The 19,985-nt window shown below is 43.1% G+C and overlaps 1 protein-coding gene across 7 annotated transcripts in view; it reads left to right on the top strand.

Annotated features, from left to right (window-relative positions):
* The window catches only part of osbp2b (oxysterol binding protein 2b), a 45,098-nt gene extending 25,561 nt beyond the window's left edge, over positions 1–19,537 (top strand). For 3 of the 7 annotated variants that reach the window (XM_076731813.1, XM_076731818.1, XM_076731817.1), the window contains 12 exons: positions 2,736–2,986; positions 6,565–6,763; positions 7,601–7,724; positions 8,392–8,458; positions 8,965–9,117; positions 9,205–9,450; positions 9,596–9,716; positions 10,376–10,479; positions 12,151–12,246; positions 12,625–12,809; positions 12,938–13,158; positions 14,603–19,537. In XM_076731813.1, coding sequence (XP_076587928.1) covers positions 2,736–2,986; positions 6,565–6,763; positions 7,601–7,724; positions 8,392–8,458; positions 8,965–9,117; positions 9,205–9,450; positions 9,596–9,716; positions 10,376–10,479; positions 12,151–12,246; positions 12,625–12,809; positions 12,938–13,158; positions 14,603–14,745 — 1,910 coding nt within the window. In that variant the 3' untranslated portion in view covers positions 14,746–19,537. Of the gene's footprint in view, positions 1–2,735; positions 2,987–6,564; positions 6,764–7,600; positions 7,725–8,391; positions 8,459–8,964; positions 9,118–9,204; positions 9,451–9,595; positions 9,717–10,375; positions 10,480–12,150; positions 12,247–12,624; positions 12,810–12,937; positions 13,159–13,921; positions 13,940–14,602 lie in introns of all 7 variants that reach the window. The other 4 variants (XM_076731811.1, XM_076731816.1, XM_076731812.1 and 1 more) reach the window with 3 other exon arrangements.
* The last annotated feature ends 448 nt before the right edge of the window (positions 19,538–19,985 follow it).

Here is a 19,985-nt window from a genome sequence, read left to right as displayed (position 1 = left end):
TTATGGCCACACACTTGTGTTTGTCGTGCAGTCAACATGTTCACACATTACTTCTGTGGCTAGAGCTCAGTGGCCTGTGTGTGCTGCTTTGTCCTGACTGAACTTTTGTTACCTTTGGGTGAAAATGGATGCCCAGGAATGCAAACATGGTGAGAGATTTTTTTCTTCCCTTCTCGTTATCCCTTTTTCTCACCCTCCCCTGGTTTCCTTTCTTCGTACCCTCGCTCCTCTTGGTGCTCTTTCTTATTAGATGAGAGGATTTCAGCCCCGTCTGTTTGTGATAAACAGATGTGATGCTGAAGAACAGTAGGCTTTTCGTTAATACATCTTGTCTTCTATGGTCATATTTCTAACCTTGGTCTGTTAATTGGAGCCTGATCTGCATATTGACATGTCTAATTTTGTTAACCAGTTTTAGTTTATTATATGTAAATCAAAATCAGGATACGTAGAATGCTGTTGACACTATGTGTTTTACTGGACTCAAAACAAATTCCTCCGACTTGATTTTGTGGCCGTTAAAGGTGAGAGGAAGTGATATGTCACTCAGTAAGTAACAACAAATTGCAGAAATGGCAGAGATAGTGTTTTGAGGCAACTCAAACATGAGCTCACAGCTGCATTATGGCACTTTGATCTAAATGCTAACACCAGCATGCTAACATAATGCTAGCATGCTGAAGTTCAGCAGGTGTAGTATAGTGTTAATGTAACCATGTTCTCCATCCTAGTTTAGCATTTCAGCATGCTAACATTTGCTAATTAGCACTAAACTCAAAGCACAGCTGATGCTGATGAGAATGAAGGCAGTTTTTCAGTTATTTGACCAAATGTAAGGGATCCTTATTAAGAATGCTAATGGTATGTGTTAATGTTAAACAAAGCTGCCATTGCATGTAAGCATTGTTTTTGGATGTCAAGCATCGGCTCTATTTAACGATTTGTCCAGTGTGGATGCACCTCTGTGCCGCGTGGTTCTCAGTGGAGCTGAACAAAGGTCAAATTTGAACCCAGTTACAGTTACATGATGTAGTCCTGAGACTCCCTGGCTAGCGGCAGCCCCCAGGCAGAGATCCATGTTATACTTGCATGATGTAAATAGACTTGACAGAGGTGATAGTCTCCTCCGCTGCGAGGTCAAAGCCAGCCGCCACGTTCTCGGAGAAAGTGTTGCTGTAGTGCTGCCTCTCACCAAAGCTGTGACAGTCTCTGCTTTCAGCTGCATAACAGACCTTTTCAGCGTGACGAAGCAAAGTCTGTATGGAGGAGTGTGGAAGACAGCAGAACAGCAGTATCTAGACATTTGAGCATTAGAGGGTCAACAGGGTGGATGAGAGGGTGGAGAGACTTTCTCTCTGCACTCGAACTTCTAACCTGGCTGTGTCCTCCTCTGTGTCCTCATTTTCCTTATTTTTCTTCGTGTTTCTCCTCCCTCTCCCTCCGCTGTTCTCAAAGTTTTAGTTAGTGCATCACTCCTCTGGTGGGATTGCTGTGTCAAGAGTAAGCACTGCTGCCAGCACTGAAGCTGGTGCTTTTGATTTGTCCCAGCCATATGGGCTTGTTTTGCCAGCTTTATTTATTAAAGGAGAAACATACAAATACAGATGCCTTTATGCTGGGAAATGTTCTTTTTTTCTTGTGAATATAGGTTTAAAACACAGGTGTGCAAATATTTCTTCGGTGGTTCAAAATCCAATTGAGAAATTCAGGAGCTCTGTTTTACTTTGTGGATTTGTTCCTTGATGTCTGTGCGTGCAGTGCGTACATACATGTGTGCAATGAAGGGCTGATGCAGCAGCACTGTTCTCGTATGTTGTGGTTAAGTTGAGTAACCTCTCTGTCATGTCATCAGAGCAAAAGTCAGCTGCTACCGCAAGGGCTCATGGGTACAAATGAGCTCTGTATTCAAACACCCTGATACACTTTGCATTTACATTTGATAAGCTTCGAAGGATTTCTGTTGTCAGAGTCAGTTACGTTTAGTGTGATGGTGTCTGATGGTTTTATTTATGTGAAACCATCTGTAAAAGCAGACTAACATCTGTCTAATTCACACTAATTTCATGACACAAATTGCTGTTTAATGCAGAAGGTGATTTGAGGGTGGATTAAGAGTGATGCCATTTCTCCTTGTTAGCAAAATGCATCCCCCAGATCCCCAGATAGTGCAGGGGCAGAGGGGCTGTGTGGTGGTATATATTAGTCCAGTCTGCCTGACTTATTGATCCTTTTTCTGACTGTGCAAGTTACAATATATGGCCCCAACCACGGCTCTGAAATATCAGCGGCCTGACTGTGCTGTGTATTGATAAACCCACGGCGCTGTCTGTGGTGCTGAAGAAAGTATTTCTAGAAATAGAAACACTCACTTCTATACTGTGTTCTAGCCTATGTGGAGTACTCTATGGAGTAGTGTCACCTTCACGATTAAAGTGACGAGTAGCAAAGTGTAGTTGTGGAAGAGCAAGGGGATCAGAGAAACATACTGCTGCCTGTAGTATTCCTAATATAAAACTTCTGTGATCATTCAAGCCACCTCTGGAACAAAATATTTTAAGGGAGACGCGAATATGTCAGGGGAGATTTACTGCAGGGTTAGGGTTAGAACCATGCCATTTAAAACCTCTAAATTGTCTTCATTAATCTTGTCTTCTGTGACTGATTCACTCACAAGTCCCAATAGCCCTCTCTTGAACTGTAAGTGTGTATGTGACCTCTGACCTCTTTCCTTCCAGATGATTCGGGGGACGAGGAGCCTACATCCCAGTCGGACCGCAGCGAGATTCAGGGCACCCTGAAGATACTTGTGAGCAAGCTCGATGACCTCAGCACATGTAATGACCTGATCGCCAAGCATGGGGCGGCCCTGCAGCGTTCCCTGAGTGAACTCGAGGGTCTGAAGGTCCCCGTGGAGGGAGGGGAGAAGATCAAGGCAGTCAATGAGCGAGCCACCCTCTTCCGCATCACTTCCAATGCTATGATCAATGTAAGTAGCTGAGACAGGCCAGGCTACGAGACGCAGCAGCAGTGAGCAGAGGATTGCGTGCTTTGGCATGATAAGTGTGACAGGAATGCTGGTCATGTTTAATGCCCTGGTTAGCAAGTGATGATAGATGAGATCACTGCACAGTGTGGCATGTTAAACAGCGAGCTGCAGGCATGGAGGCCGCAGGTTTAGTGGGGCAAATCCAGGCCAGACCAGAACCCGTTAAAACTCTCTTAAACATGACTAACAAGCTTATTTTTTAAAATGATCAGCGGAAACTGAACTACTAGAATACCAGCATGTCTGCTGCTGTTCAGGTCAGGTCAAGTAAAGTCAGTTTTATTCATAAAGCCCAAAATCACAAACAAGTGCAACAGACACAAAAGTCAATTATTATGTTTTATATTTGATGAGTAAAGCTTCCCCCCCCAAAAAAGGCTTGAGCAGAGGACGAGCAACAGAAAATATCTCAAAAAACATATTGCAGTTAATCCAAAAAGGTTTTCAGTCACCACTATGTGTTGGATCTGATTACCAGCATCACACCAAGAAACGCTCTACTCTCTCTGACCCTGTTCTATTCTCCTCAATGGTACATACCATAGGCTTCACAGTATGTCAGTAGTGGATGAGAGTTCAGGGAGGGTTGAGGTGTGGAGGGAGTGATACTAGATATGATCATGGGTGGGTGGGGAGGACAGGAATAGCCCCTGCTCCCCCCCCCTCAACCCCCCCTTGCCTCCCTGGCTGGTGAGGAATGTCAGATCCTTCTGGACTACAGTTAGACAGACAGACCCGCTCTGACTGAAAGCAGACAATCACACAAGGTTTGTCCTTCGTCCTGCTTCTCTTGTTTATCGTGTTTGTCTTCACTATAACGCATGCCTGACTGGTTTTGTTTTGAAATGTCTGGCTGTTATTATTACTTCTAATATGCTGAAGTGTGTGCTAATACAGCTTGTTAAGAGACTTGAGCCGTAGTGTTATGATGAGAAAAAAAAAAGTGAAATCTAGATTGCACTTTAATTATGTGAAAGGCCATTGCTCAAAATGATGAGCCCCTTGTTTCTCTCATTTTCTTTATTAATTGGAATGGGAAATTGAAACTTACTGGACAAGCAATAAAATAGACCCTCTTGGATTGCCTTTCTCATTAAAATGCCATTCGGTTTGCCAAAAATGTGCTTCTAATGAGAAAAGGTGCTGCCACAAACTCCCTGCAATAATCTTTGGTCTTGCAAATGGCTCTCTTCAGGATATGAGTATTTGGATTACTGCAGCCACGTTTTCGGCCACTTTAAGGACATTGCTCTACAATATAACTGTAGTTTTGATGTGCTTTTCCACAAGAGATTTGACATGCAAGGAGGGAATGAAGAGAAAGAGAAACGAGAGAGGAGGGTTTGGGGGACGAAGGAGCCAACTGCCTGCTCTAAGTGATCTGACCCTGGTCCGCTGGGAGGGTTTCATTAGTTCATTTAGTGGTGATGTAACGTCTCACATGTGTCACTGAATCCAGGCTCTGCATGCATTTACACACCCGCCACTTTGGGTCGTGTGGTTTGATAACTTAAACTTTACTCTAGCTGATTGTATTCTCTGCTACGTCACTCATTCTGCAAAGTGCATCAGGACTTTTAATTCGATACCGCTGAGGCCACCTCTGACCCACATATCCCCTTCTGCATGCCCATTCACTTTTTTAGCCTTTATAACCCCACACTCCTGCCCACACGAAGTCACATGCAGTCTGTCTTTGCACCAGAGACTCAGCATAAAAAAAGTGGAACTGTTATACTTTTTAAATGGGTGTTGAGTTTCATATCAGGGTTATTTCTGAGGAAGTGGACCACAACGTCACACACACTCCTAACATTTAAACCGAGGCTCAGACATTAATGTTTAGACACTTGATGCAAGACTGCTGAAGGTAAGAGACTGATTGGATGTTTTTACCTTCAGTTGTTTTGCGATTTCCGTATGTTGTTTTGAGCAAAATAGGGTTTAATTCTAGTAATCTAAAACTCTAATATTTTAGTACAATCAACATATAATGAAATTGCACCACAACCAAAATGTTGTCATAATCATTACATATCATTTATTTACGTAGCTACAAGATGAACATAAATCACACACAGATCTATTGTACACTTATCAATAATGGTGTGATATCTCGACTTTTGGAATAATACAGTACGTTAGTACAGTACATTATTAAGTTAGTATTGCTTGAGAACATGTCAAGCTTTTTAATTTTTGTTTATAAAGATAAAGATGTTCTAGAAGGATCAGTGCACAGCATGAAATACTGATTCTGTTCCTGATCCTGATTGCTGTTCCTGGTTTCACCTCTGTGTTTTGGCGAAAATGTCAATAGTGATTTTTTTTCCCAGACAACTAGTAATATAGTTATATATATTAAGCATGTTACCATTGAATAAAGTTAAATAATGAACAGTGTCTGTTATGGTAAAATGATATAACAGTATATTATGATGGGGGGGCTGAAAAGCACTTTTTGAGCAGACAGTGTGGTGTCCTGCTCTCCGGAAACAAATCAAGGAGTCAGGTGTTACCACGTCCTTGTTTCTCTTCCTGCTGCCTCGAAGCGATATTCCACATCCTGACTGCAGTCTCACCAGCTAGGGAACAGAGATTATTTGAGCTGTGTGACATTCGTCCCTCCAGCTCTCTGCCTGCAACCACAAGTGGTTCGAGCTGACTCTCAACAGCCCCTCTGGCTACAAATACTGAGAGGACAATATGTAATCATGTGCTTTTACACTCGTGGGAAGAACAATGAGTAGCCCCCACAAAATGCTGCAAAAATGCTCCATTGCAGTAAAGCAGTTTCAGTCAGAAACCCTCCTCTGAGGCCCACAGTGCTGACAGGTCACTGACTGTCACATGACATTTTCATCATTCATATTGTCAGCTGTGAGGTGTCATTTAGGTTCGTTGACCTTTGAGCTCACTATGAGGAAAGGCTGTCAGACATATGATATAGTGCTAACAAATGCTGATGTGCAATATATGTTTGCTCTGAAGTAACCCTCTTTGTCTCTGCAGTAAAAGCAAGGCAGCACCAGTGAGTCACATGCAGTCTGCTATGCAGTCAGAGGTTTAACCTCTAGCTCATCACTCGCTGATGAATTCGATGTTTATGCTGTGCTCTGAGGCACATTTGACACAGCAGGGAGACCCAGTAAATACTTGGCAGACATCTAATTAACATATTGATGGTTGCTCGCAACACTGGTGATAAATGTCCTTGATTACAGTGACTGACATGAATGTCTTCGCACCTTTTTCCATCCCAGTGTTCTGTCTCTCTCATATTGTTGTCAGCTGTTAAGACCCTATGATGTGGCTGTATTGTTAAGCCATGAGAAGAGTTATCTGACACTCTGTCGTACTTTCAGTGTGAAGCTCTGAGCTGTTAGTCATAGCAAGTGGACCTTGTACCTTGTTAAGAATTACCAATTTCAGGACGTAAATCCATTTTTTCAGACTGTATATTCTAGAAATTAAACTTTCACTGCTGTCGGTGTGTTTATGTGCTTGTATTCCTCCAGGCCTGTCGAGACTTCTTGGACCTAGCAGAGACTCACAGTAGGAGATGGCAGCGGGCGCTGCAGTATGAGCGAGAGCAGCGTACTCACCTAGAGGAGACCATTGAGCAGCTAGCCAAGCAGCATAACAGCCTGGAGCGAGCGTGGAGAGAAGCACCCACGCTTGTTTCCACCACACCCAGTGCCCCCACCACCAACAAGGGTGAGACTGACTGTCTGTGTGTTACTTACTCCTGTGGGCCTCACTCAACTGGCTAAAAGTCAAAACCTCAGGCTCAATATTATAGACATTCCTCATGTGGAGGAAGGACATTTTAAGTTGTGTCAGAAGGTCTGAATTGGATTATCGTTACTTGGAGATGGTAATTACCATTACCAAGGACTTTTTTTTGTTTTGTTTTCTTGTTTGCATATAACAACATATCCTGAAAACAAACACGCAGACAGGCATAAAGTTTGTTGTGTACAGCTGGCCTCCAAGAGGAGAAAACCTATTGATTTTGGTGTCCTATAACTTTTCCTCTAGCGCCTGTTTTTCAATTTCAAATCTGTGGACACTTCGTCTCAAACTTGCAAGTTTTGTACCTTCAACGAGGAGAAAGCCACTGATTCTGTAAAGGAACGACAACTTTTAGGAAAATGCAGTACATTGTGTTCATATTAGTAGTAGTTTGAGGACTGAAGGTCATAGTTTACCCTCATTTTCTAATAGAATCTCCTGTCTGCAGGAGGTACTCTGATCACCTGATTTGTGCCTCTGTTGGAAGCTCCAGTTTATACACATAATGGATCACTGAACATACTGAATATTGAATGTTGGATACTGAATATTAGAAGCACACCCCGAGGAACTCGCATCATTCATTAACCAGCAGGAACATTGCCACTTTTACTAAGCTGATTATTCCTTGATTAATCGCCATGGGTATGTGATTATACGCTACTCTCTCCTGAACCCAGTAAAACACAAACTCACGGCTGTGCGATAGCTCTGCTAGCCTTGAATGCTGTTTACTCATAAATGTATATTTCCCCACAGCAGGGAGTGAGAGGCTGCGCAAAGAAGAGGCGAGTGATGAAGATGAGGATACTGAGTACTTTGATGCCATGGAGGATTCCCCTGCATTTATCACAGTGACTGCCACTGAAAACACACAGCACAGGTCAGCCACACACAAACAGGGGTCTGTATTCTTTTATTTAGCGAAGCAGCAGGAAGACAGATGCTGCTGCGCTGAAGGTTTAGTTGAGCTTTAACATTTAGTCTGCATGTGAAAACACAATAAGCAGAAATCTGTTCATGCTTTGATTTGCTCTAAAAGTGAACCGTTGACTCTGGCAGTTGAGCACACTTCTGATGATGGCTCGTGGTGTGACAGCCTCTTGGATTTTATCACGTGTTCACTCACAGATAAAAATAACAGACTCTTGCCCCTGTCTGCTGCTTTTCAACAGCAAAACAGACCAATATCTGTTTTTGTTTGTGCTCCTCTTACTACATTTTTATTGCATATTTGTTCACAGTCTCATGCTGTCAACTCCACTAGTTTGTGCAGAGCTCGTCCTGCCTTCCTTTTCTTTTTTAAAGACGTCTGGAGTACCTCATCATTGTTATGGCTCATCTCTTGCAACATAGCGCTCAACTCCAGTAGCACCGTTACAGATGATGGAAACTGTTAGACAGCATTCATCTGTGATACTCAGCAATCTGTTTGCTCCCTTGTGTGTATTGTGTTTGTATTGTATGTGTGTGTGCAGACAAGTGGGGAATGAGAGAGTCTGTTTAAATGTCCGGCGCTCATTGTAGAAAATATTTTCGTCGTGTTCCAGGCGATCTCAGAGTAATTTGAGCGGAGCCAGTGGAGGTCAGCCCAATGACTGGAACCAGGATGACCATGTAAGTGTCTGTGTCTTCCTAACAAGTCTGACTAATAGGACTGACATTTGTGAACGCTGACTTTTGTGATCTCAATATAGATTCATTTGTGCGGCTGGAAACCTCACAGTTCATCCAATTGTTTATATAACCTTCTTCACTTACTGTTTTCATGGTCCTGCTGACATTTACGCCATACTCACTCTCACACACACACACACGCAGCCTTTGTCTGTTTCCTACGCTGTCGTTGTCACCCCTGTGGTGCCACAAGATACACAGCTGCTTCATTCCACTAAATCTTAATTACCAGTCAAACATCTGCTCTTCTCTCCCCTCAGCTCTCCCTTGTTTCTTCTTCTCTCTAACACCCATCTGTGACTTTCACTGGCTCTGTCATTCTGTCTCCACTTGGTGATAGGCTGCCAAGCTGTCCACGAAGTTGAAAGTGTTCCTCAAACTTGTATGTGTCGAATATTCTTTTTATACAAAGTTTCTTCCACCTTCTCGTCCTCCACCTGATCCAGATGTCTCTGAGCTGTAATGATGTGTCAGGGAAGGAGCTGCAGCCCCGCAGACAGAGGCGGACTCGTGTCCCAGATAAGCCCAACTACTCCCTCAACTTGTGGAGCATCATGAAGAACTGCATCGGCAAGGAGCTCTCCAAAATTCCCATGCCTGTAAGTGTGTGCGGCCTGACCCTCCTTCCTGCTGAAGGAAACCTGTTTGACTCTGTGAGTGTCTGACGCTTTGATCCTCCCGTTCAGGTAAACTTCAACGAGCCTTTGTCGATGCTGCAGCGGCTCACAGAGGACCTGGAGTATCACGAGCTCCTGGACAAGGCGGCACGCTGCGACTCCTCCCTGGAGCAGATGTGCCTGGTCGCTGCCTTCTCCGTCTCATCCTACTCCACCACGGTCCACCGGACAGCCAAGCCCTTCAACCCCCTCCTGGGTGAGACCTACGAGCTCGATCGCCTCGAGGAGTTTGGCTACCGCTCGCTGTGTGAGCAGGTAACAGCAAAGCCACCGGCAGTTTCCGTTTCTCACGCGCATACTGAAGGACATGACATCAGTTCATGTTCTCCAAACAAGTTGCTGCTTACTTGAACACATTTCCTTCATTCTACTTTACCTTAACGTCTGCCGTTCTTCTAAGGTGAGCCATCACCCCCCTGCAGCTGCACATCATGTGGTTTCCCAACGAGGCTGGACCCTGTGGCAGGAAATCACCATCGCCAGCAAGTTCCGTGGCAAATACCTCTCCATAATGCCTCTGGGTGAGACATTTCATATTCAGTGTGGAATCAAACAAACTATATGTGTAAATAAATGTTCCATAATGCTAATTTAACAGCCGCACCAGGCAGAGTTTAGCTAGGAAGAAGACTGTGCTGCCTCCCACACAATGTAAAGCCAGAGCAAAAGCTGTGAGAATGAATCAGGAGGCTTTTATGACCCTTTTGACACACACATAAAGTATGGGTATAAAGGGAGCTCTGTTGCACTGGGACGGCAGGGAGCAGGGGTCTGTTGGCTCAGATAAATGAGAGATTTGATAGATGCAGGTCCAGCCAAGGAATGCAGTAGTATTCATCTGACTTCTCTCACTTCCTGCCTGCTGTGAGGTGCCATGTAATAGAAAAAAACTCTTAAGTGGAAAGCATTTACGGTCAAATACATGTAATCAATCATCCAGGCTTAGGTCAGACTGGAAGTAGGTGGAAATGTATTGCCTGTGCGCAGGGCATGAATGTGTTAGGTGACATGATTTTCAACTGCTGCAGGTAGAATTGAGCGTGTTCACAGATTTAGATCAGAAAAGGAAACCCACAATCTAACACATCACTTTCAGGTCTGCAATTGCAGATTGTCAACAAAGCAGCTGTGATATCTCTTTTCTCATATCAGCCTTTTGTCCTTGCTGTCTCCTCCCCAGGTGCCATTCATCTGCACTTCCACTCCAGCGGGAACCATTATGTGTGGAGAAAGGTCACCTCCACAGTGCACAACATCATTGTGGGCAAGCTGTGGATTGACCAGGTCTGTTTGTGAGCACTTCTCGTTGGTATCGTTCATTGATCCACAGCTCCTGCCTGAATACCTCTGATCTTCCAGAGTAGCCTATAGATGTTTTTCCCTCCTGTGTCGCAGTAGCGTGTGGTACAGACAAGCCGAGAAGAGCGCTGTGAAGAAGAGAATCAGTGCAAAGCCTTACAGTACATGAATAAGGAGCTTCACAATCTCTAGGGATTTATCTTTAGCTTTGATCTCTAATAACACCCTGAAATAACAGCCTCTTCTTTCTACGAGATGGCCCAGTTATATGGGGGGCGGGGGGGTGTCGGGGGGATTTGGCCTCACATCTGCATGTCTGTCTATCTGATTGTGCTTGTTTAAAAGTGTGCTTCTTGTTTTTTCCCTCCACTTCTTTTTCTGTTTCCTGTTTCTGCTCATGCTGCATGTCATATCAGTCTGTCAGCATGTCAGCGTGTGTGTGTGTGCGTTTGGATGTAGGAGTGCGTGTGTGGACTAAGTAGACATTGTGGCTGCAGATTACTGGAGGAATATCAGTTGTGAATCATTAAACCAAAACATACTGAATTGATAATATGGAAGAGTTTGCAAATATCCAGTATTTCCTGTATATTTATGGCATTTATTTGACTGTGTTCATGCCGATGTTTGCGATTTAAATTACTTTGTGCAACATTTACACACATTTACTCTTTATTGTTTGGTTTCTCTGTTCAATACTGTTACCTTCTCCCGCTGCCTCCATGCATCACTGTGCCCACTCTGCTGCCCTCTGGTGCAGAACGGGGTCAGCCAAACAACTCCATACCAAAGTACAGAAACTGTTCCGCTGCTGCCAGTGCAACAGCAGACAAGTGAAGCCAGAGAGGGCGATCTGCACGGCATTGGCTTAGGCATATCATCCCTGAACCAAGGTTGCATCAAACACTTTCTATTTTTGTCTGACGGTGTTACAATTCTGGAGTTTTTTTTTTCATGGCCGTACAAAAGACAAAATGTGCGTCACAGGTTAAGTATGAGACAAAGCAGTGGCCACAAATGTTATCATGCCCTCTCATGCTCATGTGACCTTGTGCACATGTTGGTAGAACACACACAGCACAAACAATATGGGGCCCTGTTCATCAGAACATTGCTCTACAGCATTACATGTTCAAAACTACACAAAGTACCTTTAAATCAGCTGAATCCTGAGTATGTCTCTATAACATGAAATAGGTCTGCACAATAATCAAAATTAAACATAAAAAAACACCCTTAGTTCGTCGTCTCAGCTCATCTGCTTTGTCAGCAGTGTGTGGGTGTGGTTTGAGCAGATGTGATTAATTATGGTGTCTCTCTGTTAATGCAAGCTAGCAATCCAACCACTGTCCTGTTTCTTAAATTGTGATTGGCCCAGTGAAGCATGTCATGCCACCACTTTGAGGAAAGCACAGACGAAACCTTTAGCAGACAGAAAGTAGGGCTCCATCACTGGGACTTAGTGCACATTTTTGCTATTGATCGACCCCATCTTTCCATTCATTTTTCAATTTGATGACCTTTCGTGTCGTTTGCCATGTTCATCTCAGGATACTTTTCTCTCTCTCCTGCAAACACACTGTGAATTAGTATGCTATAATTGTCTCTGTGTGTTTGTCTCTCTCCCCCTTTGCATGTCTATGTCTGCTCGCGCAGTCGGGGGACATTGAGATTGTGAATCACAGGACCAAGGAGACCTGCCAACTCAAGTTCTCTCCCTACAGTTATTTCTCCAGGGAAGTTCCACGGAAGGTAAATACTTCCTTCCTACACTGATAGTCCACTGTGGCATGATGTCATACGTTGAGGGATTTATTTGTGTGATGCTGCCTCCTGCTGGACGGTACCAACAGATGAATTTGTACTTTAAGTCGAGTAACATAGAAGAAGCTGACTGTATGAGGTCACACTGCACTGAGGTAACCTCCTTTGAAGTAGCACCAATTACCTAAAAATGGGGCACAATGCTGCCTTCCTTGGTAGTGACAGATTTGGGATAAATTAGTGGAAATGTACTGGTGCCCTGGCTACTGTGCATTTAAATGCTTGGGTGATACATCATCTGAGAGCTAGCTTGCTTCACTTTCTTCATTCCCTGTAATATCTATGCAATATTTTGGGATTTTCCAGGTGACAGGTGTGGTGGCAGACAGTGGGGGCCAGGCTCACTACATCCTCTCTGGTACATGGGATGATAAGATAGAGAGTGCCAAGATCGTTCAGAGCAGCCGAGGGGGCAGTGGATCAGAGGGCAAGCAGAAGACGGTGTATCAGACGTTGCCCCCCAAACTGCTGTGGAAGAAATACCCTCTCCCGTAAGCTCTTGTCTCATCGCATTATATCAGTCATAGTAATTGTATAACAGCTGCGATGTTCAGTCGATATCATTGATCGCTGAGCATCACACTTGGTAACTCCCGTTAATTTCCTGTTGCTCTCTCAGGGAGAACGCTGAGAACATGTACTACTTCTCTGCGCTGGCACTGACTCTGAACGAGCAGGAGGAAGGAGTGGGACTGACTGACAGCCGTCTGAGACCCGACCAGAAGCTGATGGAGGAGGGACGATGGGACGAGGCGAACTCAGAAAAGCAGAGGCTAGAGGAGAAACAACGAGCCGTGAGGAGGAGGAGGGAAGCGGAGGCCTCGGACGCTCTGGATGATGGTATGAAATGGACAACAGGAAGTGTCTGATAGGTCAAAGACAGGGAGGAGAAAGAGGGAAAGAATGTGAGGGGGGCAAGGGTGTTGGGTTGTGAAGTGGGAGGAAGTTTTTTGGGGGCATCCAGAGTTCCTGTATAAAAGTCCCATTAATTTTCTGCTTTGACAATGTTAGTTGTATTTCTGTGTTGAAAAACCCTGACAATATTGCACAAGGAAAACTATGTAATTGGAATTTATAGTGTGGAAAAATACTTCCAGAGCCCGCCGGTCCTCCACCCTTCAGAGCTCTGCTGTAGCAAAGCTTCACATAACTCTATACGTCTACAGTGTGCTCTGTTTAACATTAGAGGCAGTTTACAAAAGTGTGTCAGTGACAAACAGCAGAGACAGACCGCAAACCACAGCATTACATAAAGTTTTTAATAAGTACTAGCTGTTAAGTTCTAAAAGATTATTTATATCATTATCTTGGATGACTTCTTGAACTTAATGGTTAGGGTTCAAGATGTAGTGTTTACTCCAGTAAGTACAGCAGTTATTGCAGGTCAGAGGGCAGGGCTCACTGCAGAGGAGCTAAGAGGAGCAACAGAAGCCAGACTGAACCTTACAGAACTTTCTCATCGTGGTGGTGGTGGTTCCTGTGTGTGTGTGTGTGTGTGTGTGTGTGTGTGTGTGTGTGTGTGTGTGTCGTGTTGTGTGAAGGCTAGACTGTATTCGATGTACTCGTGACTTGTCTTTCTTTTCCTCCCTCTATTGGTGGTCAGAGTGTGATTATGACTCTGGTGAGTGGAGGTTGCCCTGTGCCCCTCTGTTGTGCATCTCTTCCACACACACACACACACACACACACACACACACACACACACCATCCTCTGTGTGTCCTCTGTGTGGTCTGCCTCTGTGTGGGAACTGCATGATACCCCTCTCATATCAACTTCTCCAGATAGCGACTCAGGAAAAAAAGACTTTTTCCTGCATACATGTGACATTTTCATGTAGAACTGGCCTCAATAATATATTCCATGAAATAACAGATACGACTCTAAAATCGACAAGCCTTCTCAGTGTGTTATGGTGAAGCCACATTAGCAAGTGATTAAATTGCACTGCATTGTCGTCCTTTCTATTTGAAACAGCTGAATTTGATCCAAAACTGTGATCATAGTCTTCTCCTCTGCCATGATCGATCCAGGTTTGCACCGCACTTCTTGTGCAAATTTGTATTTTATTGATGCTTTTGAGTTCAACTTATTCACCATTACATGAGCTCGGTTCACATTTGGAGCTATCCCAAATGCAGTCAGCAGCGATTGATTGCTTCCCATATATTTGCATATGTATGAACATGAATTGATCGCTCTGTGGCTTCCCTGCACGTGTGGCTTCTCCACTAGAGTTCGATTAAATGGCGGCAGTTGAGTTAACGGCTGTGCTTCCTCTCGCAGGCAGAGAATACGAAGGCTACCAGCCGTTGTGGTTTCACCAGAGGAGGGACTCAGTCACTGGAGAGACAAACTTTGTGTACAAGGGAGGTTACTGGGAGGCCAAGGAGAAACAGGACTGGAGCATGTGTCCTAACATCTTCTAACCTGGGAACTCACCCCGGATCACTCGTAACCTCATCAGACAGGGAGCTGCTCCGCCTCTGGTCCTTAAGCAGTGGGGCGTAGCTGGCTTATGAGCACCATGTGGACCTTTGTGAGCACGGGAATGTGTATGTCTGAACACACTCTCAGATTACACTGTACCTCCAAATGTGCACTCTCATTCTGTTTTTACTGCGGGGAAGAAGAAGGGGCGTTCGCTGAGTGGTCCTCTTTGACTCGATACTGAAACAGCAGTGAGGTACAATAAAGGCACCTGCTCACTCCTGAAACCAGGTGCTCTCTAAATCCTACTCACAATGCACTTTTCTGTGTTCACCCCATTTTACCGATTAGACAGAAACCCACATCAAAGCAGCTCACGGGTGTAGACTGACAGAGACAAAGACACATAGGAGCAGAACAGTGTTGAAGGTTACAAGAAACGTGTCCTCATCCTCCGTTTTATTCAGCACAATTGAGAATATGCTGGACCTACTTTGCAAATCTTAAATTAGTTCCCTATTTTTCGTCACGCTAATGATTTCAAGTGCTCATTATTTGCCCCTTTTAAAGAAAGAGGCTAAAGCCTGAAAATGGTGTCTGGAAATGTCTGTCTGTTAGATTTTGTGATCAGTTACACAGATACGAAGTGAATTAAGTAGAAAAGACATTCAGAAAAAGTATTTTCATAGAAATAATTACAGACAAAATTGGTAACAAGACCTTGACTTTATGAAATAATCCAATACATGTTTTATACTCTGCTGCTTATTTTCTCAATTGTTTATTGCAGGTCAGGTTTATTTAATTCCTCCAGTTTCATTTCTATTAATTATCTTTCATTATTTTAATTCATAATGATAATTATGATGGAAGAATAATTTTTCAAACAGGGCAGAGCCAGGTTTGTGATTGGCTTCGATGTGAATGAGCTGAAAGGCAAAAGCAGCCTTTTTATGTAAAATAGTCACTGGGAAATAAATACTCACTTTGGAAAAAGTACATTTTTAAAATACAAACTAAAAAATAAACATTGTGAAAATAAGCAGGATGAAATAACAGGTCATAATAATGAGCTGTGTTTTTTAAATGTGTTGGATTACTCCAGAATTTTACCATCATATTTTGTCTGTATTTATTAAAATGATGCTTTACTGCATAATACCTTATGTATTTAATTTTCAACTCGTTACAGCTGCTATTTGATTGGTCGGATCTCTTTCTTTACAGTAGAAGCTGGTTTATCTGACTTGGTGAAATACGCAGCCGTGCGGAAACATATCTGGTTTGAATGTTTGCAGTTTCCCTCTTTATACATGAAATGATCTGTTGAGTAGTCAAGTAGACTATAGTCCATGTAGAGACAATATGACAGCTTATTCATGTCATATTTTCATAGAAATTGCCTCTATGCTTCAATGCATTTTAGCCACCTGAACATGCTTCAGACATCTTCCATTCGTGATTCTGATTAGTAAAACTCTGCAGTAGTCGCTCCTTTACTGTAGCTGTAGTGCATCATTGAACATCCATATTGAACATCTAATAGAAACCTCCATCAAAGAACTGAACACGCACTTTTCACTGTGGTTGACCATAGGTTAGTACATACCTCTGTGTTGATGTTGACAGATTTTCACTCTGTATGTGTACTTTACCTTGTCCTCTGGTGCTCTCCCATAGCCACACACACCGTATCCTTGGCCACCATTTTCAGTGACATCATTCTCAATGATCATACATATATGAAGTCTGCATCAAGTCACTGAGACGTCCAGGAACGTGTTGGTTTCTATAGCGTGCACTAGCTCCACAGCTCCTCTCAGTCACTAGTTTGTAGCTCAGACGTTTCCAGTAGAACCAGTGAACGTGAGACTGGAGCGGTTTCTCTGAGGAGTCCACCGTGGCTTCAGCTGACAGGAGGTTGTGGGTGCAGACAGGGCTGGTTCCTGTTCCACACCACTGTGCTGTCAGCTCCAGAGACCCCCCACTCCCTTCCCCCCAGCTGCCGCTCCAGGCTCAGCGCAGCTCACCTGTAGTCCTTTCATTCAGTGTTTGTGGGCATGCTGATCTGGGATCAGCCCACGATGGTACCCTCAGTCTTTTGCCTTTAATTGACTGATCGAGGCAAAGAGTCCCCTGACCTGTGCACTACATGTCTCCAGTGACAAGAGTTTTGGAAAACAGTTAGTATTTTTTTGTAATTATTGCTAGGAATGTAGAATTCAAGGCTGGAGGTATTGTATCTACCGTCTAGTCTATTTGTGTGAATATTTTGTGATAAATGAATGATATTGTAAAATGAAGAATAATTATACTAATCTGAGTATTAAGTTATCTGTACAGCATAGTTCAAATCTGAAAAAGAAAAAAAATGACTGAATGAGCCTGAAGGTCTTGCTGATTGACTGATTCTGCAAAGATGGATGTTAATTATGGCACCCTCAATTTGGCTGCAGATTTCTTGTTTTATATTTCCAAAAACTGTCTTAACGCACTGAAAATATTTTTTTATAGAGTCCTAGATACTAGCACATTAGTAACTGCGATTCAGTGATTCAACACATCTAACTCTCTGATGTGCAGGCCATAAAGATGTATAAAATGTACTGGAAAAGAATTAAATTCACATAGAGTGAAGGAGGTTTCCAGTATCATAATATGAGCTGATAAAGTGTAAAATGCTTATCTGTGAGATTGTTCATCAGTGAAGTAATGATTTGATAATGAAATTAACAATGATTGATGTTCTTGTTTTTGCACAAAAGATGCTCCTTCGACCCATTTACACAAAATGTTTTAATGCATTTTTGCTCTGTGGTTGTCATGAGCACAGTTTGATCAATCACTAAATCTCTTGCTTGAAGGAAATTTTTTGGAAATATGCTTATTTACGTTTTTTTAAAACCAAAATTTAGATGAGAAAATCAGTATCTCTCTCATGTCTTTACTGTAAATATGAAGCCGGAGCTAGCAGCTGGTTATCTTAGCTTAGCATAAAGAATGGAAGCAGGGGGAAAGTGCTAGCCTGGCTCTGTCCAAGGATAACAAAAACTGCATCACCTCTGAAACTCATACAAATTACATCTTGTTTGTTTAATCGTCAGGAAGTCCCTGCTCCCGGCCACGAAATCGACTTGCACATAACACCCCAGAAAAAAACAGAAATAGTTGTTTTTACACTTTGGGTTTTGTACAAATGACACAAACAAGATTTAACATGTTAATCAGTGAGCGTTAGAAGTGCTGAAAGGGGGAATTTTCTTCCATCAGACAGAGCCTGGCTAGCAGTTTCCCTCTGTTTCCAGTTGTTAAGCTAAGCTAAGCTAAGCTAAGCTAACCAGCTGCTGGCTTTAGCCTAATGCTCAACAGACAAACAAACATGACGGTTGTATCACTTCTCCTCTAACTTTCAGCAAAAAAAAAAAAGCGAATAAGTGTTTTCTTTTTCCAAAAAAAAAGTAGAACTATGCCTTTGATTTGTTACTAATTACTGCTTTGCTTCACCTCGGCTGTCCACTTCACACAGACTTCAGACATTTTCAAGCTCATACGTAGATACAAGCTATTGATAGAGGTTGTGTACACTTAAAATCATATCAAGGGTGTCACACGTAAGGATGGACACTGTTGCAGCAAGCTGTGTGGCGTTATTAATCGTGAAAGTTGTCATTGTGCAGTTCGATCTGTATCATCATGCACCGTGGCGGCATGTGAAAGAACACGGCTCTGCTGAACGGCGGCACAGAAACTGTACAAACGGAAAGTCGGCCTGTGATTTCCTCTCTCAGCGATCAATGTGAGGTTACTAGAGATTTACTTTAATATATTGCTTTTGAGATGATTTTATATTTGAGAGTACACGTTATATTTTGAATGACAGTGGAGAGCTCATCATACGTTTTAATCGATGTATTTCCAAATAACATGACCTCAGTACTTGACGGTGACTTGCCTACTGAAGTGCCCCAGTGAGGGCGTGTACAGTATCGGACAGCTGTAGCAATAACGCAGTGAGGCGTAGATCAGTCAGCTCACGGCTGTCGTTGCTTCAAACAGAACAGTTGTCGGCCTCGTGCAGAAAGGGGAAAAAAAAACAACAACAACCAAAGTGTATGTGGAGAGTGTACTGTAGACTAAAAAACTCTTCATCTGCCTTCCCTGTCACGGAGGGTTCTAATGTAAACCCCCTCTCATTGTTTCTCTCATTTCAACTCACCCAACTCTTAATTCACTGGTGTGATTTTTTTAGCTTTAATTTTTATGCTTTTCTGATTTCTACCTTCTCACGGGTGCCATTATCCTTACGTTGGTGTTTTCATATCGTTTGTATGCACAATGGGTTTGATTTGTGCGCGTGTGCGGCGCACATTTCCTCCTCATTCGATGCTGCTCAGTTTTGAGGCAGAAGTGAACTAACAAACATGGGGGAGGCTCGTCTTGCCTTGTCTGAACTGAACCCTGCTTCTCCTTTGACTGTGACTCACGGCTTCGGCGTGAGACGGTGGTGATGTTAATAATCTGTATGATGATGAAAGTTATGAGACACATCACAACAGCGGCCTGGTACTGGAGGTCAAAGGTGATTGATTGACCTGCCTTGACTACTACTCCTACTCCCCAAATACACGTAGGTGTATTCAGGTGTAACTGCAGATTCAACTGAGGTTTTGCTTCTTTTCTTTTCTTTTCTTTTTTTTTTTTAAATTGTGTATTTTCTCCCTTAATTTATACTTGTTTAACATTGTCAAAGACACAATAATGAAAAAGAAGAAATAAAGTTGTTATTGTTGACACTGGATATCTGTTTGCTTTATTTCCTGGATGATGGGATGTGTTTCTTCAATTAATAATAAACCCAGTGAAAAATCTGACCACCCTGAACAGTTATTGTGATAATGAAGAGGAGTAAAAGTGCAGCAGAAGTACTGTACCGTTACTACTTATGGTGGTAAAAATCATACAGTGTTTTATTAGGTGGACAAAATAATAAATACAGGAAATTACAAAAGCCCTGCATGAAATGTTATAGATAGAGGCTGTTACAGGTGTTCAGTCTGAGCTTCGTTCCTGAGGCTGTTGCATCGTTAAATCCTGAGAAGTTCAGAAGTGTGTCCAGGCAATTTTTAATGAGGTGACTCAGACGCAGGACATACTTAAACAGGTGTAAACAGTACACACATGCATCAAAAAGCTTGACGTCTGCACCTCTGCATGGGGTCATAATCCCCCCCCGCCCCCC

Source organism: Chaetodon auriga, chromosome 5 (genome assembly GCF_051107435.1).
Source record: "Chaetodon auriga isolate fChaAug3 chromosome 5, fChaAug3.hap1, whole genome shotgun sequence".
NCBI lineage: Eukaryota > Metazoa > Chordata > Actinopteri > Chaetodontiformes > Chaetodontidae > Chaetodon > Chaetodon auriga.
This window is presented reverse-complemented; position numbering and strand designations above follow the sequence as displayed.